The sequence below is a fragment of the Ammodytes marinus genome (assembly GCF_949987685.1).
Source record: "Ammodytes marinus genome assembly, chromosome: 21".
NCBI lineage: Eukaryota > Metazoa > Chordata > Actinopteri > Uranoscopiformes > Ammodytidae > Ammodytes > Ammodytes marinus.
In genome coordinates this window covers 15,011,156-15,036,894 of record NC_137225.1, presented here as the reverse complement: position 1 = coordinate 15,036,894, position 25,739 = coordinate 15,011,156, and the positions used below count along the sequence as shown (strand labels likewise).

At 41.5% G+C, this 25,739-nt stretch overlaps 3 protein-coding genes across 6 annotated transcripts in view; 1 reads left to right on the top strand and 2 right to left on the bottom strand.

The window, feature by feature from the left end:
- Positions 1 to 1,299: 1,299 nt before the first annotated feature.
- On the bottom strand, positions 1,300 to 10,367 carry armc1 (armadillo repeat containing 1). Of its 2 annotated transcripts, none has more exons than XM_080050416.1 (7): positions 10,180 to 10,367; positions 9,115 to 9,326; positions 7,911 to 8,002; positions 5,807 to 5,999; positions 5,155 to 5,271; positions 4,274 to 4,348; positions 1,300 to 3,646 (listed from the first exon to the last, which is right to left on the bottom strand). In XM_080050416.1, exons 2-7 carry the CDS (start codon positions 9,274 to 9,276, stop codon positions 3,455 to 3,457), a joined length of 831 nt encoding a protein of 276 aa, XP_079906542.1. In that variant the 5' UTR covers positions 9,277 to 9,326; positions 10,180 to 10,367; the 3' UTR covers positions 1,300 to 3,454. The 2 variants fall into 2 exon arrangements, with proteins under 2 accessions (XP_079906542.1, XP_079906543.1); XM_080050417.1 differs by having other exon boundaries at positions 9,115 to 9,323.
- Positions 10,368 to 10,699: 332 nt separating this feature from the next.
- Positions 10,700 to 15,925, top strand: mtfr1 (mitochondrial fission regulator 1). Of its 2 annotated transcripts, none has more exons than XM_080050391.1 (8): positions 10,700 to 10,772; positions 11,649 to 11,779; positions 11,960 to 12,058; positions 13,121 to 13,251; positions 13,353 to 13,588; positions 13,746 to 14,013; positions 14,259 to 14,439; positions 14,557 to 15,925. In XM_080050391.1, the coding sequence occupies exons 2-8, from the start codon at positions 11,744 to 11,746 to the stop codon at positions 14,602 to 14,604; spliced, it is 999 nt and encodes a 332-aa protein (XP_079906517.1). In that variant the 5' UTR covers positions 10,700 to 10,772; positions 11,649 to 11,743; the 3' UTR covers positions 14,605 to 15,925. The 2 variants fall into 2 exon arrangements, with proteins under 2 accessions (XP_079906517.1, XP_079906518.1); XM_080050392.1 differs by having other exon boundaries at positions 10,719 to 10,772; positions 11,671 to 11,779.
- Positions 15,922 to 25,739, bottom strand: part of pde7a (phosphodiesterase 7A) — a 25,934-nt gene continuing 16,116 nt past the window's right edge. Inside the window, exons 3-12 of one of the 2 annotated variants that reach the window (XM_080050389.1) lie at positions 23,616 to 23,705; positions 22,632 to 22,795; positions 22,149 to 22,212; positions 19,967 to 20,163; positions 19,366 to 19,497; positions 19,166 to 19,257; positions 18,840 to 18,984; positions 18,658 to 18,754; positions 18,420 to 18,500; positions 15,922 to 18,020 (exon numbers count right to left, since the gene is read on the bottom strand). In XM_080050389.1, coding sequence (XP_079906515.1) covers positions 17,752 to 18,020; positions 18,420 to 18,500; positions 18,658 to 18,754; positions 18,840 to 18,984; positions 19,166 to 19,257; positions 19,366 to 19,497; positions 19,967 to 20,163; positions 22,149 to 22,212; positions 22,632 to 22,795; positions 23,616 to 23,705 — 1,331 coding nt within the window. In that variant the 3' untranslated portion in view covers positions 15,922 to 17,751. The remainder of the gene's footprint in view (positions 18,021 to 18,419; positions 18,501 to 18,657; positions 18,755 to 18,839; positions 18,985 to 19,165; positions 19,258 to 19,365; positions 19,498 to 19,966; positions 20,164 to 22,148; positions 22,213 to 22,631; positions 22,796 to 23,615; positions 23,706 to 25,739) is intronic. The other variant, XM_080050390.1, reaches the window with a different exon arrangement.

Genomic DNA, 25,739 nt, shown 5'->3' with positions numbered 1-25,739 from the left:
CTTGGTGGCATTAGGAATCTTAGGTCATCTAATTACAAACAAGTGTTTTCATCTGGTGTTTTCAGGTTATACTATGGACAAGGCACTTTACAATTTGTTTTCCTTGTCAGGCTTACTGTCTCTCTCTAGTGGTCAGAAGTGAGAAGTCTGAGCTCGGATGCCGCACGGAAATCCTACACCAATACACATATGTGGTCCCTGGGAATATTTGGTATTCATACATGCTGTTCATGGTACTGCAAGGGACACATGCTAGATTTTGGAAACATTAAGTAAGTTATATGCAGCTGAAGGCCTCTACATGCAGAGTAGGCTACCGTGGTATTTAACTACCCGAGACAAAATGTGAGAATTGAAACCAAACCTTTAGAAAATAAGGTAATTTGAGCATATAACATTCTCTAATAAATTGGCCATCTCCATATATCAATGAGAATCATGCAAAATAAAAAGCTCCAGAACTGTTTTTGGAGCTCTACTTAAAACATTACTGGTGACTTCAATCAGGGCATCGGATGTACAACACCAGAAAAACAAAAGTCAGCTTTGAAGTAACTCTATTAGTCTACAAGTTTTACTGGATTTTTATCATTTATTTGAATTCACCTAACATTATAGTTCTGCCTAAACTGCAACTTGTTAATACATTTCTATGTGTGTGGAATAATTTTTAAATAGTTTTACGTGTTCTGTTTTGCAGAATTTTGATGTGAGATTTTACTCAGATGATTTTCCATACATATTATGGTTTCATTTAAAAATTGCCTGAGCAGATCAAAACTACCTTCCTTCCAGATGATACAGCAGGGCAGTGAAGGCCTCCGCTTCAGCTTGACACAGTGTTTCATTGGAGGCTGAGCAGCAGCAGCAGCAGCAGCGGCTTCAGGGCTTCCAGCTGGGGCACACTGCCGCCTCTGCCTGCCTACCAGCACCAAGGCTGGGGGGGAGGTGGTGGGCAGGCCACAGGATCGCCCTGGGGCACTTCACTTATAAACCAGTAAAGAAAACAGAAATTTCCCCCCGTCTCTCTTTTTCTGTGCGGAGAATGATTGCTGCCTTCAGCAAGTTGATTTGACAAAGTAAGGTCTACTCTGCAGCACTGGTGTGACCACTGCACATGGCATGAGCATCCCGAGAGTATGACACACATTGGTTCGTCATGGTTTTATGGATTGTACATGTGAGAATGTTGAAATGAGTTTTGTTGGAAGACATCCATGGACGAAATAAATATAAATCAATCAATATAGCCAAGCACACAAATAAAAAGCACCAGACAGATTTGGATTTTATGTTTATCATCGTTTGCATTAACAGTGTATGGGAATCTACAGTTTTAAGATCTGCATTACATTGTATTACATTTGGTGACAGACACTTGAGGTCTGTGCACAAGTTACATTGTTGAGGATTTAGTTTGTGGTTTTCTGTCAACTTTAAAGATGCGGTTAATCTAACAGTTAAGGGGAATTTACGCTTTGATAAACACAAAAGGACAGTTCTAAGAAACAATGTTCAAGTATCTGTTTTCTTTTTCTTTTTTTTTGCAATATGAGCCGAGACACCAAATATTAAAAATGAAACTACATGATGCAATGTACCAAGATAAATGAAAAATGGACAACTAAAGAAGACATTTTAATACTGATGATCCTAACTTTTATCTCATACCTTTTATTGAAAAACATGAATCTTGAAGGCTGATTGCAATCTATAATCACTACTTTTAATGCAAAAAATATTATTATTGCTTTTCCCGAGAATAGCCACCATCAATTCAAATTATTCAGGTCATTCCCCTATCCGTTTGACCTCAACCGACTGTGACGTCTCTGCACCATCAGAATAATAAGAGTCGCCTGGTCAGCAGTGTATAGTATATAATAATTGTTAATGACACTCACACAAGTCCGAGGAGATCATAATTAAACCTGGTGTGAGTCACTGGGGTTTGTAATGGCTCAAGAAAAGGAGGAAACTTGCCAAGGGCGTTAGCATTAGCTTCTCTTCTCCTATTTAGTGACACTAAAAATGCAAATCGGTATTTGAAAAATTGAACAAAATGTTCCTTCACGTGTAAGGTTGGAGATTTTAAGGGGGAATCAGGTACCATTTACATAATGTACATAACCACACCCTTGTTCCAGTATGCCTCTGCTGTCCTATGCATTTGTGTGTGTGAGCTTGCACTAACGTGATCTTTGCTCTAAGGACACTGCTGGCTAAACTGAAATTATTAATTGAGTGGGTGAGGCTACAATACTGTAAAAATGTCGGTGGGAGTCCAGGTAACAAGCAGGCAGCTAACAGGTTGGCCTTGACCATGCAAATCGAGGTTGTTTTTTTTGTTTTACTGAAACTACGACTATGTGAGATAAGAGGGCTGAAAGCAGAGGTAGCCTTAAGTCTGTGCAAATAACACAAGGAGCTGTCAGTCAAGTCAGGATTTTTCCTGCATTATAGCATCATCAAAAGAGTTCTGGTTTGTGGTAGAAATAACACGCGGTGATAGGCGTTAAATATATTAGCCAACTAGATACTCATTTATCCTTTCAGTCTAATGCATAGAAGCCAGTTGCTGAATGGGTTGCAGCCTCTTGCTAGTGTCTAAGTTTACTTTTTCTACTGATGTGAATCCCCTCAGTGAGCTACGAGCTGGGGGGAAGCTGGCTGCCGCTGCCACTAAGTGCCGCCTAGGCAGCACAAACTTTATATCTGACATGCTCGGAGCTCTCAAATCATTTGAGTCAATTACGAAAAAATTAAATTAAAACTAAAATCTCAAAAAAGGCACGCACAATGATAATCAGGGGTCTAGGCATCAGGCAAGATTGGCACAAAAGACTCATCGCATGCTAATAAAACAAAGGGGAGAAAAAACAATCTCAGCTTGATAAGGAAATTAGAGAAAGAAAAATATGAAAAATATATATAGCAAAAAGGACAATTTGATGATTGAGGGAAAACAACCGAAAATCATGCACACAAAAAAAACGGAACTCCCAATTTTCATCGTACTTCAAAAAAATAATCAGCCTCGGAACAATTAAATACGCCTGCCACACGTCAACTCCCGTCAACGCAGCGATACACATTTCCAAGAATGTTATTTGGTTGGTCGTCTGAATCAAAGCCCCCGTCTGGCTACGTCTTTGAGAGATACATTTGCAGCTAGTATATAGTTGTGCACACACAGCCAGTAGTGGGATTTTGTAGCTCAATATATACAGAAGATTAAAGTTATTGCAGGTTTCGCTTCAGTCCAGCACTTGTTGCACACGCGTGGCCGGGGCTTCTGTGTTGTGTGCTGTGCAGAGAGAGGGGGTCTAGACTATAGTGTTAGGCAGGGGTTGTCCCGGGACGAGGCTGAGAGACGCCAAAGGTTGCGACTGGATGGTAACTTGAGAGAAAAACGTGGAGAAGAGAGCGAGAGATAGAGAATCACAGGAAGTGGTCACCAGTAAAAGGAGCGCGTCAGGAAGTTTGCGGCCGTGCTGATCCAGCCCATGCCGTCCGTGATGGAGCCTACGCGTGTCACAGCCTTGTCCTGCTCCTGGGACGGACTCTCCTCCTCGGGCAGGTAGTCCGGGATGTCTGTGTTCTCCTCTACCAGCACCTCCGAGCCCTCCTGGAACGGCACTATCCGCTGCACAAACACACAAGATAAAGTATAATTTAAAAAGAAAGAAAGAAAAAAGTTAAAGCAAAGAAGGTCATTTGGGCTTGTATTATTATGATGAAGCGTGCTATTTGTCCAAAAACTAATTTATTCCAGTAGAGCCAAATCATCATCTGGGGTCATATAACATGACTGAGCTTAGACTGACCCCTGCTGGCCACATTGTATATGACAACTAATACAAACTGATAAATATAATTATTCGCAGAACATTGTAAAGAAAACACTCTAGGAGAACATATTTTGTTAAAAAAAATAATATAAATTAGCCAACTAGCTTATCATATAAATAAAATAGCAGGTTCTCTCTACAGTTTGCCTACGAGCTACTGATTGGAATTACAGTGCAGCTAGGACTGGTGGTGTGTTTGGCAGAAAAGCACCTAGCCTACAGGCTTAGGCAGAGATGTGACTAGCTAATCATGTCAGTGTGGATGAGTCTCAAACACAGGCAAGGGCGGCCATGCTCCTTGTACACAAATACACACAACATACAGTGGGCATACTGATCGATCAACTCAGTCTTATGTAGAGGGATTTAAGGTAAACAATGCACTTTGTCTTTTTTCCTTTCTTCACATGAGCTGCCCTTACCTCTCCTCCATTCTCCATCTTCAACACCTGCTGAGCAGTCATTACTTTGGTGGAGTTGATTGCAGTGCCCAACGCCTGTGGGGGGAGAAGGAATTTGTGATTTATTAAATTTTTTTTCTCATTTTATTAACTTAATTAGATTGTTAATATTCCATTGTAAGCACACACGAGCAGCGACATAGACAATGCTTCACCCAGCACAGGTTAAGTAAATACTCACCAAATTTCCTGCATAATTTTTTTCTTTTGATGCTTTTGATATCAAAACCAACATCAACAATTATGCAAAAGACATCCAACCAATTGGATATAGTGCAGAGCATTTTCATCAATTTAAGATAAATTTATTAAACTCATTTCTTACTCTTTGTTCTGACATCTAACACATTGGATACAGCGTATGTATGATCTGCTAACAGGGCATTTTCATCCATTTTAGAACAAATCATTAAATGAATATCTTACTTTTTGTTCTAACAACTTGCAGTGGTTGAAGGGAGCAGATTTTCCCATTTTTAATATAATCAAGAAACAGGCATCAGAGCAGCAATCACTGGGTTACAGTTGCCAGCCTATAGATGGTTTGAAGACATTTTAAAAGTTTGAAATTGAAGCCTAATTGCAAGAATGGTATTACGTTTCCTGGAATGAAGGCTCAGACATGTGTGAACACACTACAGCTGTTTGGGAACCAATCAGGACTGCAGGTTGTGATTACAGAGGTGTTTATTCCATACATTAAAACTGCAAAACTGGAGAAATATGTTACTAGTTTTGGGCAAAATAACAATTGATAAGTATTTGTTATTAGACATTGGCAAACATGTTGTGTATCCCTAAAGTTCCCCAACCATTTTCAGCATCTGGGCAGAACTGCTTACCTCAGCTTTAAGGTCAGAGCGGATCCTGACAACACATCTCTTGACGGCCATCTGGAAGGTGAAGCTGATGACCCCTCGAATCTTTAGCAACGCCTCCTCACAAAGGCTCCTTCGGGTCTGACCACAGACAGGGAGGTATGAGAGGCATGAGTATACGTGTGAAACACAAAGGCCAACATATTGAGAGCTAAGAAATGCTTGTGGCTAAAAGGCATGTTATACAGTAGAAGATGATGAAGAATCAGCAACAATTTATTTAGGTCACATGTGAGCATAAAAAGAATTATAAAACATTAAATTGCTATCTGGTAGCTCAAATTTGAGAGATTTGGTTTACATGAGTATGGTTTTCAACTGCCAGATTGTTGTGTGTTTCTGGTGCAGTGATAGCGATGCGGCCCACCAGAGGCCGTCTGTCTGCTGTAATGTGATCTGGCTAGGTGCAAGCTTCCTGCAGAGCAGCATTCAGGTTCAATCTCAACGTCCTGCTGTTCAATGGCTGACATTTACATCCTGACCCCTCCGAACCCCCTCCCCCCCAATCATGTGCCAGACAGACACGGCTAAGAGGCAATGACGGCACCAAACATGCCAGAAAAAAAAGAAAGGAGAGAGATTTTAGTTTAACAATAGAGGTTGGGTGTGTCCTTACAGAGTCGTCCAGTCCATCGATGTGCAACACCACCGTTTTGGCCCTCTTGTTGTTGGAGCCCAGGAAGAAGTGGGCTTTACGCTGGCAGGAGGCAGCGGCTGCCTCAGCCTGTTCCGCCTCTTCTTTACCGGCCGCCTGCAAAATCTCATAGATCTCAGAGGCCAGCAGTTTGGTCTCACCAGGCGACGTAGTCCTGGGGTCAGAGAGAGGAAAACAGGGTTAGGTTTAGGGGGAGAGAAGGAGACAATCATAAATGAGAAATAATTCATTCTAAATTTGTCAAATGTGGTTTGTGAATATTTGTGGTTGAATCAACTCAACGGAGAATAGTTGAAATGATCTGTTGCGTTGACATGGTTGCATTCGTGTTAATAATACTAATGATGCAGTGCAGTTAAATGTATGCATGACTGATGTTAAGAATAGTAAAAAAAAATTATCTACTGTGCCAAGATATTTCTGTCTAGAGGCAGGTTAGAAATACCTCGTGAAAGCAGACAACTCATGATGCTTAATATGCTTCTGAGGGAAAGAGGATGTGTTACTAATCGTGCCTAAAACTGAAATAAATTCCTGAAGCTCCAATTTTGAAAGCGTCCGCAGTCATATCACTAATCTAACATTTTAAGAAATTTAGAAATAGCACTTTCAATCTTTCAGTCTGTTTATCTAATTTATTCTATGTACAAGCATGTTGGGTCCCAAAAGACATTGCTGCCATTTTAACAAAATAAATCCATAGCAGGACAAAATATTTGAGTAGACAGCAGATTTTCTAGAAAAAGCCAAATACAGGTCAATTGCAGTTGCTGATTTTTTCTTTTTCTTTCTGATCCTGAGATACCCCTGCAGGACAGTTTTATATGTCACCCAGTCATCACTCCTTCTATAGTAACCACATAAGACATCAGCTGTCTGGTGTGGATGCCCTCGGAGCTGTAAAACACGTTGCTATTCGTGCTCTGTGGAAGCCTGTCAGCGAGCCAAACACTCTCTTCTAATAAACTTATTTATCTATTCGTCCCTCTTTATTCATTGAATAAAAGGCATTTTATTATTGGGATGAAGATCTTACTTTGTTGAAGAAATAAAACTAATAATAATAATAATAATAATAATAATAATAATAATAATAATAATAATTGGTATTCACACCTGTTTGGTGCAACAACGCTGGGTGCTTCCCCCCCCCCATCCCCACCCTCACCCCCCAGCCATGTGTTCCCACTTTGTCCAGCTATGATCGACCTCTAACCAAAGTCACATGGACGGGACTGCGAGCGGGGAAAAGCTGCTGCCATTACTGCAGGGCTCCTCTTGATGCCGTGCCTGACTAGCTGAAGTGACTGGCTCGGTCCCGGGGCAAGCCAGAGCTTTGCCACAGGAAGAGAGAGGGGGACGGAATCATATGAGCTACAGACGGCCACTTGAACAAAAGGTCTATTCCTATCAGGGTGCTAATGATGAACAGCAGTCACTTAGCAAAACTGCCACGGACCCTAGGGTCAGTCCGGCTATCTGGAGCAAACATCACCTTCGCAAAAATCAGACCTGGGTGACCATTGAGTGTTCACCATGCCCTTTTAGAAAGTTATACTATACACTGGTTACAATCCCTCAAGGAAAGACTGCTTGGACACAAGATTAAGAAAGATGCGAACTAAGAACTAAGAAATAGCCTCACAATAAATACCATACATGCTAAATAAGCCACCTCTGCTAAATAACCTGCTAACTCAGCGACAAATAAAGAGCAAATATTAGCTCACATCAGTAAAAAAAAACATGCAAGTGGACTCATCAAGAAATTTGCAGAGAGGTGGCACAATGCATTAACATCCACGACATGCAGAAAAAGCAGTTTAACTGTTTACCACCCTATTCTAACCTATTCAACTCTAATAACATTCATCTTGACAGGGCAAACGGAAGGGCGTCATCCCGCCGGGGAAAAAAATTGCAGACTTGCATACATTGTCCGTGCAAACAAGAGAAATTCTGAGGTTGAGGTTGTTTTTTAACGTAAAGAAAGTGCACAGTGAGCATGTGTGTGTGTGTGTGTGTGTGTGTGAGAGAGAGAGATGTAGTGATGACAGGGACTTGCTTCTGCATGACATTCTGCAAACTCAGCATCATGCCCAGCTCGCCCTTCATCTTCTCCCTGTTGGCTCGACATTCTGCCAGATAGCGCACGGCCTGCAAGGACAAGGGCAAGCGTTATCAATCCTGCGCTACGAGCTTATGAGAGAGAGAGAGACCCTTTGTGATATCATAAGAGAGAGAGTGAGACAGAGAGAGAGAGCTTTTTAAAATGGGTGAGTGCATGCATTGGTACAATATTACATAACCAATACAAATATGCAATGCACTGACCGGTTACTCTGGTTTATCGTCAAGCAGCAACTGTTACATAAAGCCACTTAAAGGTTTACTCATAATACAAGTTGTGCCGTACAAATGGATTGCGGTGGTGGTGGAAGTAGATTGCTGTATGAAAAAGTTGTATTGTGTTTACAACACTCAACAGACAGCAGATGTCACCAGTGTACAGTGTTTTGAAATATGTGGCTGTTTAAATGCCAGCGCATGTCAGCTTGTGTGTGACGGTGACTGGGACACAGCGGTGGGAGAAATGGCCTTTAGACCGTCACTGAAACCTGCTCTGACACTGCTGGACAGCAGGGGGGGACAGACTATGACATGAACAGAAAACCAAGATCACAGAAGCAGTAGGGAAGTCAACTGATTGTTCAACCAAGGTTGCGTTCCGAATCGCATACTCTTTCTTTTTTCTATTCTACATACTACATCCGACGATAAAAAGAATCTAGTTAGGATGCAGTAGGCATACTATTGGGACATACTTTTCTCTCTTATTTCATCATAACATTGCGCCTTGATCTTGCCTCTTGCTTTTATATCCGTCGCATCCCCGTTTGTTTTCATATGGAGGCTTCGTCGATGTTACGTCACTTCACGTGCGCACTGGATTGTGGGTCAGAATCGCCCAAATAGGATGCACTTTTCAACACTAACAATCTTGGCCGCATGAAGTAGGACATCCGGGTACTTCTAACCATCCTAAATCTGGCCACAAGAATCGGGACATCCTAAATCTTTTTTCTACATACTATATAGTAGAAAGTATGCGATTCGGAACGCAACCCAAGACTAATTTAATCTTAACAGCTGCTGGAGAATTTCTCTCTTTGTGAGGCGATATTCAAACCTTCCAGTTTACCTTGAACAGTAACTTTTATTGATATGTGAACATATCAATAAAATGTACATAAATGGATGATGCTCACCAATAGTGCAGAGTAGACGATTGTTGGGTTGGGGTGGTCCAAAAACAGAATGAGACCAGGCAGACAGCCCTGGTCTTCTACTATGGCTCTCCTGTTCAGGGGGTCTGCAGCCAGATCACGCAGCTGGTTCACCACAGTCAGTGCATCCATCTCCGCACTCATGGTGCCTCTTCTCTTGACGTCCCAAGCATCAAACCAACCTCTTTTCTCTACTGAAAAAAAAATTATCATAAAAATAAGGTAATGGAGGCAATTCTTTTTTCATAATAAATGAAGCTGTAGATGTTCTTTGTTAATGGTTTGGAAAACAAAATCTCAGAACATGTGGGAAACTGTCCCAACTTCTCAGAGTCAAAGGTGACCTCTTTAAATTACGTTTCTTCTGGCAAATCATCAGTTATAAGGCCAAAGATATTGAATATGAAATAATATTAAAATAGAGACAAGCAGCACATTTTCTTAATTGGGAATCAGGAAACAGTGCATGTTCGGCTTTTTATCTACAGAAATGACATGATCATTTAATGGATTGTCAAAGATGTTTACACATTTGAATAAACTAATCAATTAATCAACCAATAGTTGCAGACAGCTATTACAGCTTTTGAAGAGTAATACTGCACCTTGCAATTTGAAGTGTCAGTTGCACTATTTAAGTTTTACAACTTAGCTCCGAATTGATCTGATTTATAAGACTTTCTGAGGCTTTATATCAACAAGAACCTCTGATATGTAGTGCTACATAATCTGACTGATTAGTGCCTCTTGTAAACTAATGGTGTGTACTGATAAGCATTGATTAGGCTGTTGTTATCCTCTGAAAGAACAAAAAGATTAGCACACTAACGCTTGATAGGCAGATGTTGAAATACTGCGGTTTAATGTCATGAGTTGCTGCTAAGTAAATCAAAGTCATTTTCGTAACCAAAACTACCAACACTCGTTTTTGTGATCAGTGACACACTCTACGACCCCCAACCTCACCTCAAATCACGCCCTGTGGTTCAGAGGCGATCCAGCAGCTAAGCTAAGCTAAGCTAACGTTACTTGACAGTCATAGCATACCTTTTTGACAGTTTTCAGCGAAACCATGAGACAACCCCAGCTAACTTCAATTACACCAAAAGCAGAAACGGCAAAACAAGACGAAACAACGACGTTCCGATGCCACGAATAAAAACAACTTAATTTCACTAACGCTAGGCCTGGGCCTCTTTCTTTTCTATGCTCCTCCAGCTAGCAGCTGTGCACTGTTTGGGTTTTGTGGCACATCAGGGGATACACCTGTTTTGCTATTCAGGACATCCCAGTTTTCCAAAAGGATCCCAGCGGTTCACGCCGGACACCACCCGGCGGGGAATCTGGATAATCAAAACGAGCATCCACAGGTTTCACGCCATATGATTGGACATTTGAGTTTGATCGACTTATATAAGGACCAATCATCAGATAGCCTTTGTTATACAAATCAAATATAGTTGGTGGCTTTGTCGGTCAATCAATATGAATAACCAATGGTGGCGTTCCATAGTCACAACCTAGATATTGTAATCCGTGTTTTCCAATTGGCTCACCGTGAGTCTTCCTACGCCTCGCGCTGCAGATGTCGGTTAACAAGGTGGAAAAATTTAATAAGTTTTCTGTCAGCGTCAATGTCGGTAAGTTCGCTTCTATGTCACACACTAACTTTCTTCTGACATGAATGTTATGTGTACACGTGTGGTAACGCTTCACTCTGGGTCGTCCTTGTTTTTGACACATCCTAATGAATTTGTCAACGGTGGTTAAAAGTTTGCTGGACATTGCTATCCCGCTAACGTCGTTAGCATCAGTTAGCCGCTCAAGTTAACTTTAAAACTTCTATGTACAAATAACCTTTTTAATGTTGCTGGGTTAACAACACGTTAACCTGTCCCAAGGACGTTTTTGGCTAACATCTGTCATAAAACTGACCCTGACACACCTGTTCACGTTGTTTGGTGTCCTTATTTTACCAAAGTGTCAAGTAGTGTTAAAGTTTACAAGTTGGGAAACATTTGACAATGATTATCGAGCAGCTGTGGCATAGATAGATAGATAGACAGTGACGGATAGAGAGGTAAGGTAGATAGGTCTGTAATCCTGGATAGATACTTTATTCATCCCCGTGAGAAATTACCGTGAGCAGGCATGCCAGACCAATACAAACAACACAGACGTCAATGTCAGTCATTAATGTTGAATCAACTTTAAGATTGTTTATTTGTCAGGTTCACAGCAATTATAGGAGCAGTCTTGGACAATTCAATTATTAAGTTCCAGGCTCCCTTCAACAGTGCTACATAAAAATAGCAGAAGTATGAAGAGGGACACATAAGTGAATAAAGAAATCTGATCCCTAAATACTCCAAAGACAGTGCAGAACATTTAAAATTTAGTGATAAAGAAGTGCTGTACAATCTTTATTTCTCGCTGTGCTACTTTTGGTTTTTGGAATACAGCTCCTAAATAAGTAATTGTTGTTTTTAAAGTGATCCAACCTGACATTTTTTCAGTCTTGTATTGTGTTTCATCTAGATGACTGTTTCGTTATGATGCCCTTGGTATCGAGGCACGTGGCCATGTGCCATCCTGAAACACATCAACAGAAATGAGTAAAGACCATGCACCGATAGAGATGGACCAGGTAAGTGACAAACTGCGTTGATGTCTGACCCCAGCAGGTGTACATTGCAAAATAAATGTTCAAATTTGTATTATGTTTCTGTATATCAGCTATGGACTAGTGAACACAGCTAGTGTTAACTGCTTCATAACATATAAATGAACAATCATGTATTTTTGTGTGTTGTCTTTTGTTTTCCAGGCTTGTGGATCAACTAAGCCCTATGGGTCCTCCAGAAGTATTGTGAGGCGAATAGCTTCCAGTCTTCCTCTGCAACCCTGCCAGAGGGTTCATTTTCAGGTGAGGGAAAGTTACCAGGATTCTAACTTTATTCAGTGTTACTTAAGGGCGTTTCAGACGGAACGTGTTTGTCACCCCTAGCAATGCATTGTCAATGGAGAGGCGAGCGGGCAGAGAGAAGGCGCGGCGTTCTGTCAGGCGGCACGACAAGCGGGCGCACTCCGTGGAACTGTCGCTTCAGTGCTGGTCGAACGCTTGCGCGCGCTCGTAGGAGCCGTTGGAAAAGTTGAGAACTGTTTATCTTTTTGTCGCGGCAGTTGAAAAATCACAACCGCTTTCCTCCGCCTGTCACTTCACACGGGGAGCGCAAAGTGAAGCCGCGGTGCCAGGGGACAACGCGAGCGGAATGTCGCCTACCGTCTGAAACGGCCTTTACTCTCACCATTTTTTTTTTTACAGTATTTCTGTAAATAAGATTTGTGGTATGTTTTCCCTCTTTTCATTGCTTGTTTATTGACAACTCCTCTTGAATGTTCGAGTCACAGCCATGTGACAAATCTCACACCCCCATTCACTTTTTCACCTCTGCTTGTCTTGACTGTTTTCATTTGTGAACCATAAACAGTGGGTGGAATCATTGTTACAGAGATTATCTTATCATACGAGCACTGACTGTGTTCGCACATTTATTTTTATTTTTTTAACAAATCAAACATTTCAGAGACTACACTTAAGCCACCCTTTTAAAAACTAGTTTTCTTGACTTTTCTGTCTCCTTCAATACTGTGCTTTCTCTTGTCTTCTTCTCTTCTTTCTGCAGCCACCCTGCCTAGGTATGAGGAATGCAGTTTGTCTGCTTTAGGTCAGTTCATTTAACAACCTTTAACAACCTTCAGCTGATTAAAGACCGACTGAGCTACCTGGACCTTTCATTAACAGGATATAGATCCTCTCCACACCTCCTCCCTCTTAACTGCTCTCCTTTCTTCATGTTTACTTAATTATTTCCTTTTATTAGTTGTTGGAAGCTTGTAGTTGTTTGCAGTGTTGTTATGTGACTTGGTGTGTGCGCTCTTCTCTGGCATGTTTTTTTAAATATTAAACATTGCTATTCTCCGACAGCTTTATCCATACTCTGAGGATGCTGGTGTCCTGATTAGTGCCAGGCGGCAGAGCGGTTTGGTGGCCTCTCTGGCTGATATTGCTTGGATCGATAAAGATGACGACGATGACGAAGACTTTGTCAGTCCCTGGTGAGAACGTGAAAGTGATTTGACGCCTAATATCCTCTTTTGGACGATTGCAGTTTTTTGTGTAAGAATTTTCAATGTTCAATCTACCTTTATTGAAACAGGTCAGGGGTACACCCAGGCGTTGTCTTTCGAGGCCGCCAGCCTGATCCACAGAGGCAACGCTTAACCCGCCAGAGGTCACTACCAAGCCTGCATCAGGAGCCTCCGGACCCCCAGGGGCCAACAGTCGCCAACAATGAGGCTATTCAGAAGATTGGTGCACTGGAGACTGAACTTGCCAAACTCAGAGCTCAGATAGCACAAATCGTGTTGGCTCAGGAAAGGAGCGCACAGACGGGTATTATTCTTCACAGCCTTCATAAACATAGACTCAACCCTCTCTCTATGACAGAAATGCGAGTTATTTGTGTGGTAACTATCCTTCTCCTCTAGATGGCAGCAGAATTTCACACCACACAGCCCTAAGATTTTTTCTATTCCTTTGTTTCCCTCAGCTGCTACCACAGGGGCACCCCCTCCCCCCTCTGGCACCCTGCCTCCCCCTCCCCCACCACCACCACCACCTCCTCCTCCTCCTCCACCACCACCACCACCACCCCCCTCAAGTCTCCAGCGGACATTTTCTGCCATTGACTTGATAAAGGAGCGCAGGGGGCAGAAGACAGACGGGCAGACAGTTTTGGATTCAAAGATAGCAGAAATCCCTAGCATGCTGGATGTCCTGAAAGACATTGGCAAAGTCAAGTTGCGATCAGTCAAAAGGTAGGCCGCTACTTATATAGTTAAACAGTTTAAAATCCACTCAGAAGTGATTAAATGTAAACAGTAAATTGGAATAGGCAAATTATTAGTACATCGTAACTGAATGTACCTTCAGACCAAAACATGGTTCTTTGGCAGCTACTTCAAATAGGAAGACATGTTGAAACTGTATATCACCAAAATAATTATATTCTTATGATTTTAGAATTGGTTTTAATTGCTCTATTGAACTGTATGTCCTTTAGTCGTCCAGTGGATAGTGATGCTAAACTGAAGTCCAACGGACCAGTTGATGCTGCAGCTCTCATAGCAGAGGCCCTGAAACGCAAGTTCGCCCATCGCCATCGGCACGACAGTGGACGAGAAGACCAGGAGGAATTCCACCTTCCCGTTCCAGACGTAAAACCTCAAACCGAAACCCCTTTGGTGAGAAATGTTCGTGTATTCACCATTAACGTTCTCATATGTGCTTTTGTCATCTTTGGTATCATATCTGTAATTTGACTGATCTGATTTTATTGATTCTTCTATCTGTTTTCACAGTTTGGGCAGCACATGTTGAAACAAACTGGAAAAAAGAAGTTCCTGTGAACAGGTGATTCTGAACCGAAGGGGCCGGATGTACCTTGGACACTTTAAAGTGCCTCATCATGTTTTTTAATATCGGCTGTTTCTGTGGAAAGACAAGGGATGGTTGCCTGAAGTGGATGACAGCTGCTCCAAGTATCTGACATCTCATAGTGTTGCATCCGATGATCATCATGACCATTTGTTTTTGCACTTTTCTAACTTATGATATGAGCTTTCTGTTTTACAAACAAGATTTATTTTGTTTAGTTCGACTGAATGTGTTTTTTTTTTGTTTTTTGTTTTTTTGTGTTGAATACTCTCAATTTCTGCGTATGACAGTGTTTGTCAGGGCTACATGTGCATTTTCAAGCAACACTACAGAAGGTTATTAGTGCTAATGTTCAATCACTACTTAGTTTGTTGTTCAAATTTGCTCAACATACCATATTGGTCAATTCTACATTGACTTTCGAGGTCTGTGAAAGCTGAATTCTTCTACCACATAAGAAAGCGAGCAATTTCTTACTTGTGGAATATCATGCTGTATTCTTTATGTGTGCTGTCTTTTTGACTAATTTATGTTCAGGATTGTTCTATTTAAGTTAAAGTAAATAATTAAGTGTTAAGGTAATTATGTCAAAGATTTGTCCGTTATTAATTCCAGTTAGATTTTAACAATTGTGTACTTTCTGTTGAGCCTGTGTACATTTTGTCCCAATTGTTTTTATTTGGCATTATTTATCATTTTAGTATGATCCGTGTTTAAGACCCAAAGACATTCCAGTGATGCTCTGTGAGATTCTGCCTTTCACTTCCAAATATAACCATTTCCTTTTTCTATTTCTGATGTAGGATGCTGCTTGTAATAGGGAGATACTGTAACTGTTAAGCCAACGTCATATTTCTGACTGTGTAGGTACCTATGCAATCATTTATTTATCAGAGCCTCTTTTAATCATTAAACACTTAAAACACCAGTACAGAGAAGTTAAGACTCAGTTCAACATCGTATCACTAAATAAATACTGTTAGTACATGAAGAACATATTTTATTCATGGGTCCAAAGACACCCCTTCTTATCTGTATCCCAAAGGTCTCAATTATACTTCTTTTGCCAGTCCTATTTTTCATTCAGTTTGACATTGACCCATCAAAGTCATGTGAGTTGTTTTGTTCAAATTGACTGATGCTTATCGTTTCCACTTTTGTTCACTATGCCAGTGTAGTTCAAGACAACTTTACTAATATTACCTCTAATAAGGGAAGATAGGCAGGGTATGTTGGTAGTGATTGTCATTTAAATTTACTGATTAAGATTTTGTACAAGTGTTGTCTTATAAAAACTTAAATAGTCAAATCTCTAAATAAATAAAAGTTTATGGTCAGTCCTGACTATGGTGTAAATGCTTATTTTTCTCCTGAATAGTTTGAATGTAACTTTGTGTGGACATTATGTCACCTGAATATTACAGTTATATGCTTTGACCGTGTGAAAGTCAAAGAGACATTTGTCAACAACGGGTTTTATTATTCAAATGTTTAACTGCAACAGGCATGTATCAAAAAGGTCAATACAGCAAAGCCTTTACAAAATCTGGCTCGACATTTAAGTCTTCCCAAAAATGGCCGTCGCAACAAATTGTAAACAGTTTTATCAACAGTCTTACAGCACTTACAGCGAAATACAAATCAGCTAAAGTAAGAAAAGCACCTTTTATCTTTCAAAATCTTTTAACACAAACACAATTTGTGCCACTATACAGAATCAAAGTTGACAAACCAAACACAAAGAAATGGAATGTTCAAAGTCACTCGACCATTTTGTTTCCGTACAAAAAGAAAAGAAAAAAAGACAGCCGGAGTTGTTCCTCACAACAAAAAGGCAAAGGGATTGGACAGTGCATTCAGAGACAAGCACACCATGCACTTGATGGGAACAGGAGCTGGTTTGGTCACTTAGCATAGTTTGTGCATAGTTATAAGGCATCAATCGAGCGGTCCTATAGGTTGCATGTGGCTGAGAGAGACATTCTGCGGAGAGGGAGAGTCTCCTTCAGTAGATCCTAGCCAGGAAACAAAACAGAGACAACCTTGTATCGCACTGCAGTCAACCTTCCTCTCCCTCTCCATCTTGATAAGAGACTGGCATAACCCTGAGCGAGTAGAATTGCGTGGAGTTCCAGGTGAGATGCATGTGCAGTGAGTAACTCGATCTCCAGTCTGGGAGGGAAGCTACCCCGAGTTCAACCAGCACTGGAAGATTCGGAAACATCGTCAGAAAAAAAAAAAAAGAAAGGACTCATTTCAACAACACCTTCACAGGGTCTCCTGGAGGTGTCGCAGAGACAAAGCTGCACGTCCGACACCATCCGTTATTTGGGAGTGCAAGAACACGTCGTAGCACAGGTGGAGTTACTTATGGCATCTGGTGTGTTTGAATAAGGTTCTGCTCATGGCTTCAACAGTGGGATGACAGTTCAAACAAAGTGGTTCTTCACATCTGTGCTTCGAAAGGCAAACCGTTGAGCCGACATGATTCAGTTCAAGGGGAAAGGAACAACAAACGAGGACACGCGTAAACAGTCTTCTTAGAGGCAGCAAAAGGACTGGGCTTGTCACATTTTTTCCTTTTTTTCTTTTTTTTTACATGAGGAAGAATCTTCAATACAAAATGCACCACCGCTTTACTTTAAAGTCTAAGAAGGTTCTCCTGTCTGAATACTCCAGTTGTCTCAGTCAATTCAGTTCAGATCATTCTTCAAATCTTTGTTTTCAAATGGCACTTCAAAATACCAGAAAAAAAAATTATTCTTCAGTTCTTACACTGCTTTCCCAACAAGGTTCACTAACAGAAAAAAATTGTGTTTTCAGTCAATAATGCCAAAACTACAGTGGACAAATAAATAAAACTAAGCTAATAAAAGAAAATACAGCAGTAGCCAAATGAGGTATCTATGTATTGCTCTATGCCAAAAAAAAAATATTAAAAGTTAAAATTAAATAAATTAAATAAAATCAGTGGTTTATCAAGATGGGAGGCAAAAGCAACAAAAAATAAACAAAGGAGTTAGGATCAGGTGGTGCTGCAGTGCCCCACCCGGCCCCCAGTGTGTGGTGAGGCCCTGAGGCCGGGGTCAGGAGGTCGAGGTGAAGTCACACAAGGAGTGTCAGGATTCTCTGCTTCCCTGAGGTATGTCTTTGGAGCTGGTTCCTCCTGCAGTTGTGGCTGTGTTGCTGTCTCTTCGGGCGGCGGCTGCGTCTCCGCTGCCGGCTGTGCTGGGCTCCGCTTCCTCGGAAACAGAGGTTTGTTGCTGCAGTAGGCCGACCCAGCTGGCCTTGTTCAGGACCATGTGGCCCATCATGGTCTGGGACAGACGAGTGTCAGAGAAACGTGCCCACTCTGTAAACAGCGGCTCCGCCACATATGTCATGAAGGCTGAATGGGGAGGGGAGGAGAGGTGACGGACTCACATTAGGGTTAAAGATTCGATGCAAACTATAAGTGAAAGCTTATTGGTGGAGTCAGCTATTCTCGAGAATGCAGTGAATATCTCTTCACGATCCACTTCCTGTATGAACTGTGTGTGTGCTGAAAAAAATCCAGTGTCAATACACAGCCTAGGCTCTGTAAACGATCATTGTTGATAGCTACGGTGGGCCCCGTTGTTTACATACCCTTTGTTTACATACCAGTATACAGAGCTTAGGTTGGTTATTAACACTACATTATGTGAGGAGATATTCACTGATTTTGACAAAGTTATTTTGACAACAAGCATTGTCCAAACTCGCAGACTCCACCTTAAATACACAAATATACAACACAGCTTCTTACCTATCTGAATGTTGCCTACTGTATTAGCCTCTCTGTCGCAAAGTGGGCTGACCTCGAGTTTGTGCTTCTTCTCGATGTCTCCTAAAAAGGGCAAAACAATTTTATGTCTATTAAATTGCATTATAAGTTCTATAATGACAGGTTTATTTGGTTAGAATGAATAACACACAACAAACAAAGAGAAAAATAAGTAACTGCATTAGAATGACAGAGTATGCAACAGGAATAAAAGGTAAACCTTGTTGGAAGAACTCATCGGTCACTTTCTCACTCCACTGTTTGCTCAGCTCCCAGGGTCTGCATGGGTTACAGATGTCTGCACACTTCAGAGCCATCTGGAAAGATTAAAAGCAAATTAAGGGCTCACAGTTGTGCTGGGAAGCAGATGATGTGTGTTTCTGACAGAGGATGGGAACCAACCTGCAGGAGGAAGTGACGGTGACTGGCGTTGCTCAAACACAAGTTGTCCTGGTCCAAGTGCCTGCGAAACCTGGACAGGTAGTCGTTCTGTCTGCTGATGTCCGTGGCCAGAATTAAAGAGCCCAATTCCCTCTCCATGTTCAGGCTGAGGAGTGGGAAAATACACTTTGATCAGACCGTTTGGCATCTGATGAGATTTCCTCAATAAATCTAAGCAGAGGAGGCTTTTGAAATAACTGCATGTTCTGAGGCAACATGTATAACCGCTAAAGGGATGCTATCTTGCGTGTGGCAGTGTTTTTCTCATAATTTTTTGTCAGACTGACCTGTCTTCAGCAGGCAGATGGGAGAACAGCCCAGTCTCTCTGAGCAGACCCACTGCAGACTTCCAGTGGTGGTTTTCCAAAACAGAGGTATTCTGCACATTAAAAAAGATAAAACAGAATTAATAAATCATATGATGTCTTCTGCAGTGCAGCCATAAGAAGGTTTTGGAAGCTAAAGGGTGAGTGTAGTGTGGTCTTACCCTATATAGTGTAGCTAGATAGTGGTCAGTCTTGATGAGGAATGGCTGGTTGACTCCAGGATGGTCCAGGTCATGTGTGGCGGCAGCTAGGAGGCCCAGTAGGATGTCGCAGGAGGTCAGAGACTTGGCAAGCTGCACTCATAACAAGAGAATGTCACAATGGTGATGATGACTGGAATTCTATACTGACACATGTAATAGTTTTTTCTTTCTTCTTCTTTATTTTAAATGGCTTCGTAAACATTTGACTATTGTATAAAAGTAAATAATTTGGTGCACATATGTAAAAAGGTGTTTGTCGCTGATACATTTATATCAGATAATTATAAGCACTTGAATAAGGGGTGGGAATGTATAAGCTTTGGCTTCCTCCTGCTCATTTTTTGACACAAACGATTATTTTATTTATGAATACTGTTTTTGACACTTTATAATTATTTTGTTCTGTGTTTTTGTATTTGTTTTTGTATGCTATGTCACACTCTTAGTATGAAACAAAGAAGAAATTAATGAATAAATAGAATAAATACATTTAAAAAATCGTTAAAAAGATTGTCGCTGAAGCCAAAAAGCACTGAGACGGCTTCTTTGCAGGTCTCACCATGGGTTCCCGCATGTAGCAGTACATGGCCTGTGTGACATCTGCAGCGTGGGTGGCGTTGTGGTAGGGGTTGTCACTGTGGTAGTCCTCCTGGACCATGACCAGGAACCTCCAGAGTTTGACCATGTCCAGCTGGAAGAGCTCCACCAGGCCATACTGGTTCAGCAGGTGGAAGGTCAGGTTGATCAGGCTGTTTCCTAAACAAGAGGACAATCAACAGTGAGCGCTGGGCTTTCGTCTTTGGCTTGTGTAGTTTTTTTCCCCACTTGTATTTAAAAAGGAGAAATGGCACTGTCACACATTGTTACGATGCAAAATGACATCAATCTTTTATGCTCAGTGTATTGCTGAAGTAATTCTTCTGTTTTGTAATGTATATGTTATTGGCAAACTTCCTCTAAATCTCTTGCTTTAGTGTTACACTGTATATATAGTATACACATCAGGGGGCCTATTTCAGGTAGCTGGTTTTACATACTCTGAGTTTAATCCTGCGCTCTGAGTTGGTCAACTCAGTTGGTCAACTCAGAGCGCAGGGTTGATGAGTAACTCTGGGTTTTCGGTTACAGAACAGTGGATCAGCGTTGGGTCAATCAACTCTGAGCTTGTTCACTCTGGGTGGAGCGTGTGCATAAAAGCCATCGTCAATGGATCGCTGATAACATGATTCACCATGGAAACAGAAGAAACAAATGCGTGATCCTCCCACTTCTCCACTTCTCAAAAAAAAAAAAAAAAAAAACTCCCACTGGAGTTAGAAATATTAACGAATGAGTTTATGGTAGCCTATGGAGAAGAATTAACGGGGATATTGTCACATAACTCTGATCTAATCTCCTCGGCAATTCAGAAAAAAACAGAGCAATCATTTCGCTTCCGTATGAGAAGCCATAGTCTATTTTAAAAAGTTACGCATATCAGCAGTAAAGTAATAAAGCTGGCGCGGCACAGCATTTATATTCGCTGTATAATATGTTGGGAAGCTATAGCCTAATAGCCCACTGTGCAGTAAACAGACTGTCGCTTCTTTTAAATGGGGAGTGAAAGACATTAACGTCTGACACATAAGGTGACAGTTTCCATTGAAGAGCCTGATTGATTTATTACCAGATCCATTTTCCTCAAGTGATCACAGTTTAAATTATTATATAATTTTTATATTCATATTAGGCTATTTAACGAGGCTCGTCTGTGACTTTAGGATCGCACAAGTGAACAGTAACAATCGCGTGCAGCCGCAGCGTTACATGAATCCACCTGACATAAATCTGTTCAGTGGCACAGATGTTAAAAAGCATACAATACAAATGGTTATTTATTAATCTGAATGTAGAGCATGTCACGATGTGTAAGGTGGCCGCCTATATGAACGGACCGAGGGCTGAGAACAAGGCTACTGATCAGATAAATGATCGGTCAAACGTAAAATCATCAGGAAATGATAAAAACATCCCGATGGAGATTTCTATGGAGTGATTTTGCTTCAAACTGTACAGGGACGCGTGTGACAGTGACACTCTTTCTTCAGTCGGAGCTGCAGCGTAAAGTGAAAACAAACTCAGGGTAGGTCTAACCACCTATCCAGCAGGTTAGACCCACGGCGTATGTTGCCGCAGTAACTGACTCTCGGTTGCGCTGAACCTGCTACCTGAAACGGAAAACCCAGAGTTTCCACTAACTCAGAGCGAACAAACTCTGGGTTGCCTCAAAACCAGCTACCTGAAATAGGCCCCTGGACAGACGGACATACAATAACCAAGAACATACTATGTATTAGTTTCAATACGCTCCCTGCATGACTGTTGAATGGTAAGATCGATATAAAGAGACGATATTGCTGCTGTCCTCCTTTGAGGCCTTACTCCATTACAGCTGCATTGGAAACTTAACAATACATGGCGGTGTCCTCGTCAATAGGCAAATGACAACAAAAGTAACCCAGAATTGAAGATTGCTCTTTTTCTCTCCTATTTACGAAATAAGTTCATCTTCATACAGCCAAAGCCTTGTGTTAGCCAGCGTCCAATAGATGGCACCACTGGTAACACGTTGGATCTAAGACCGGTTTCATTCTGGTTTCTCCAGTAAGACTGGTTTCATCCTGGTTTCTCCAGTCCACGCTGCATGGCCTTCCACTATCATGACTCACAATAACTTGAGAACCAGATCAGACTTTACCTACCGTTTGTCAACCTTTCGAAGAGGAAAATGTCGAAATTCCAGGTTCCGACTTTTTCCAGCATGCACTGAAATAGAAATAGAAGCAAAAGGAAAAGCATCACATGAGTGACGTGAAGTCTAAAAGGTGGAGTCACTGATTCTGGAAATCAGTGAATGTCTCCTCACAATCCGCTACCTGTACGAACTGTGTGCACGCTGAAAAAAAAGCTGGTGTTAATACACAGCCTAGGCTCTGTAAACTGTTATGTAAACAAAGGTGGCACACCGTAGCTAGCAACGTTAGCCCGTTTAGAGAGCCTAGGCTGTGTATTCACACAGGATTTTTTTCAGTGCACACAGTACGTACAGGTTGCGGATAGTGAAGAGATATTGACTGATCTTGACAAAAAGCGTCTCCAGAATATCTGACTCCACACAACAAAGCGCATCATCTGCATTTCAACAATCTTATTTTGGTGTCTTTATTTAAAGTTGGAAGTCATACTCTGGCCTGTCCATTGTAGTCTTCATCCAGGATGTGGAGGGGGATCTGCTGGGGGATTCCCCGCAGCATACGGGATGAGTGCAGGTACCTCTGGAAGCTGAGCAGTCTGTGGACCCTCCTTTCAGGATCAGAGCTCGCCGACGTGGACCCGCAGCCCAGCCGTGCTGCACACACAGACACATGAATTTGTTAGCATTGTTCTATGTGTAGCATTGAACAATGCTTATTGTAAATGTGTGTTTGTGCATGGTCATTATGCTCTGAGAGTCATTTTGGGTCGCACTAAATCGGTGGGGATCTGACACCGACGAAGAGATATACAAACAGTTGCTGCTGACACAGCCTTCCACTCGTAAGCCTTTTCGTCTGGGATCACACAGCAGACGTGCTTTGTCAGTGGTCTCACACAAACACACTCATACATGCAAACAAAAGCGCTGTGTCTGAATAAACCGTGACTGCACTCCGGAAATACGTCAGCATGAGGTAGGATTACGGTTGGGTCAAAATGTTCACACACACACACACACACACACACACACACACACACACACACACACACACACACACACACACACACACACACACACACACACACACACACACACACACACACACACACACACACACACACACACACACACACACACACACACACACACACACACACACACACACACACACACACACACACACACACACACACACACACTTTGTAATTGTTTGATGTTCTCTAAAAGCTTTTCAGTGAGTATGAAAGTGATTATTTTATCACACACGTATTTATAAAGCATTGATAAAAAGCCTCTAACAAGGTTAACACTAAGACAACACCTTGGTCTTTATCGTCATGTGAAAAACTGTATCAAAGGCGCACACAAACATCTGTCAATCTTGCTGGAGAAGAACAAACAGTTTCATAATCTCTCTTGGTATCAAAGTGGCTGGCGAGTCTGGGTAAATTTGGCTGTGATTCATACTCACTGTGAAGAGTTCTGAAGTCGATACACAGGTATGGGTGGGAGCTGCTTCGTTCCGGTTCAAATCCAACCTGACTTCTCACTCTCACATCTCCTAGAAGAAATCAGCACTTATTTCCTCAAGATTCATGCGGTTTGAATGTTCTGAATGTGCAGGGTTAAGAAGTATTTACAAATATCTTTCATGTCTATACTGGAATTAATCTTACGTAGGTGCCACAAGGATGGGCTTTACCACAATGTAATGAACAAAGCACTAAATAGGATATTGCAGATGTATGTGACATTACTAACAGAGCTGAATCCATGTTCTCTATTAAGAAAGCATCCGTTGCACTGGCCACAGCGAGACACTATTATATTCATCTTTCATCATACTTTCTTAAACCTATGTGCATTTTATTCAAATTTGAGTAACTTTTATTTATAAAATCATATATTTTAGCCAGAAAGAAGAATTTCTGTCAAAGCCTTACGAGCCATAATTGTTGAATGCAAACAAAATAACCAATCTTTGATATTTTTTAAATGAGTGGGCGTCTATTTTTTCTAGTCAATGTGGTAGGTGGATATGCATCTACTGTAGCTCACAGTGTGGATAGAAAACACCACCATCTTGTTTCAGGTCTTCTTAACAATTAACTTAGAGCACACTAAAACTTGCAAAAGCTGTGATTTTGTAAATACTTTTTGACCGAAACCTGATGTATAATATCCATATGAAGGCCCAGTCACCCACAAAACACACACTCAAGTAAAATTGAACATAACAGAAAAGTCATTCAGACAGCTAAGCTACACCGCTATGTCAGAACAATCTTCTCTACTACTATTAGTACTCAAGGCAGATGGCGGCCTCCCTGCTTGTAGTCTGCAGTCAGTAGATGTGAGAGCATAGTGAGGTGAAAGGAGGCTGCTATGAAACTAATGCAGTATAATGCCAGTGTGTCATTCCAGGACAAACTCTTTATGGCAGAATACTCATCAAGGTGCTAAAGAGTGCAATGGTATGTTTCCAGCATGATTGTGTCGTGTTGTGCATTAGAGTTCAAATCAAAGCAGTCACACAGTTGTGTTCCCCCAATGAGCATGTTACTTACTTGCAAATAGCTGTTTGAATACTACACAAGCTCCTATCAAAATACCAGAAACTAAGTATTACAATTTGAGGCTTAATGATGCTCAACATCGTTTTGAAAAGCTTTCAGTTTGTAAACATGTTGGTATGAAATAGGAGATTTGTTTATTAATTTCACATGCAAAACACAAATGAGTGAGTGATTGTGTGTTTGTGTGTCTCCACATGCACGAACATCTGTCACATCTGCAGATGCATGTGCTAGGGGTCAGCACGTGTGCGTGTGTTTTGAGAGTCACGGGGTCTATGTTTCCCCTGCGGTGCATTAGCGCTGGCGCTCTGGGGTGGATGTAGGTCATGTCATTATAACTGATGCAGTGAAAAGCTCAGTCCTGAACCCTGGCCTAGGCAAATACCAGTCTGCATTTGCGTGCATCTTCTCAAACACTCAATTTAATAGAGCATCTGCAGACACGGATGCTTTATGCCGGTGACGTATGAGACCGCCATCATACTTAGCCAAGTAAAATGATTAGAAAGCTAAAGCTCCTTCAGTCGGCTTAATAAATCCCTGTTACGGTGACCAGACACACGTGGCAGCAGCTGACTCGCGTGCATTATCAAGCTGAAGTGAAACAAAGTATTGGGATATTATGAAAATGCTACAATAAACCGGATTTTAACAAAGACATTCAGTAAACCCTAAATGGCCCCTGCTGTTTAATGCCCTCTGCCTACTCACAATGCTTCACAGCAGCATTTATGAACAACACTAACAGGATAACACTGTGAGCAATTATCCTTTTCTTTCTTTCTGCTTACTGCCAGGCAAACAGTTTGATCTATGAATTACTGTGGCAAAACTTGCACGCAAGCGCATCTGAATGTTGTAGACTAATGTCAGAGGTACAGCCGGGCTCTAAGCACACCATTATCCCCAATAACCTCATTGATTAGGAGGCTGAGCTTGCTGATAACTAGAATCATCTGCCAAGTAAATCTATATCCCCTCATCCATTTTCAAAACTGCTCTGTTCCATTAAGGGCAGG

What these genes read in the sequence shown, in the direction of transcription:
- armc1 (XM_080050416.1), bottom strand. Translation starts at nt 9,276, where the DNA reads ATGAGTGCGGAGATGGATGCACTGACTGTGGTGAACCAGCTGCGTGAT. An exon ending in TCGTCTACTCTGCACTATTG is followed by an intron (nt 8,003 to 9,114) that starts GTGAGCATCATC and finishes TTGTCCTTGCAG; the next exon opens with GCCGTGCGCTATCTGGCAGA. An exon ending in TCGATGGACTGGACGACTCT is followed by an intron (nt 5,272 to 5,806) that starts GTAAGGACACAC and finishes GTCTGTGGTCAG; the next exon opens with ACCCGAAGGAGCCTTTGTGA.
- mtfr1 (XM_080050391.1), top strand. Translation starts at nt 11,744, where the DNA reads ATGAGTAAAGACCATGCACCGATAGAGATGGACCAG. An exon ending in GGAAAGGAGCGCACAGACGG is followed by an intron (nt 13,589 to 13,745) that starts GTATTATTCTTC and finishes TGTTTCCCTCAG; the next exon opens with CTGCTACCACAGGGGCACCC. An exon ending in CTCAAACCGAAACCCCTTTG is followed by an intron (nt 14,440 to 14,556) that starts GTGAGAAATGTT and finishes CTGTTTTCACAG; the next exon opens with TTTGGGCAGCACATGTTGAA.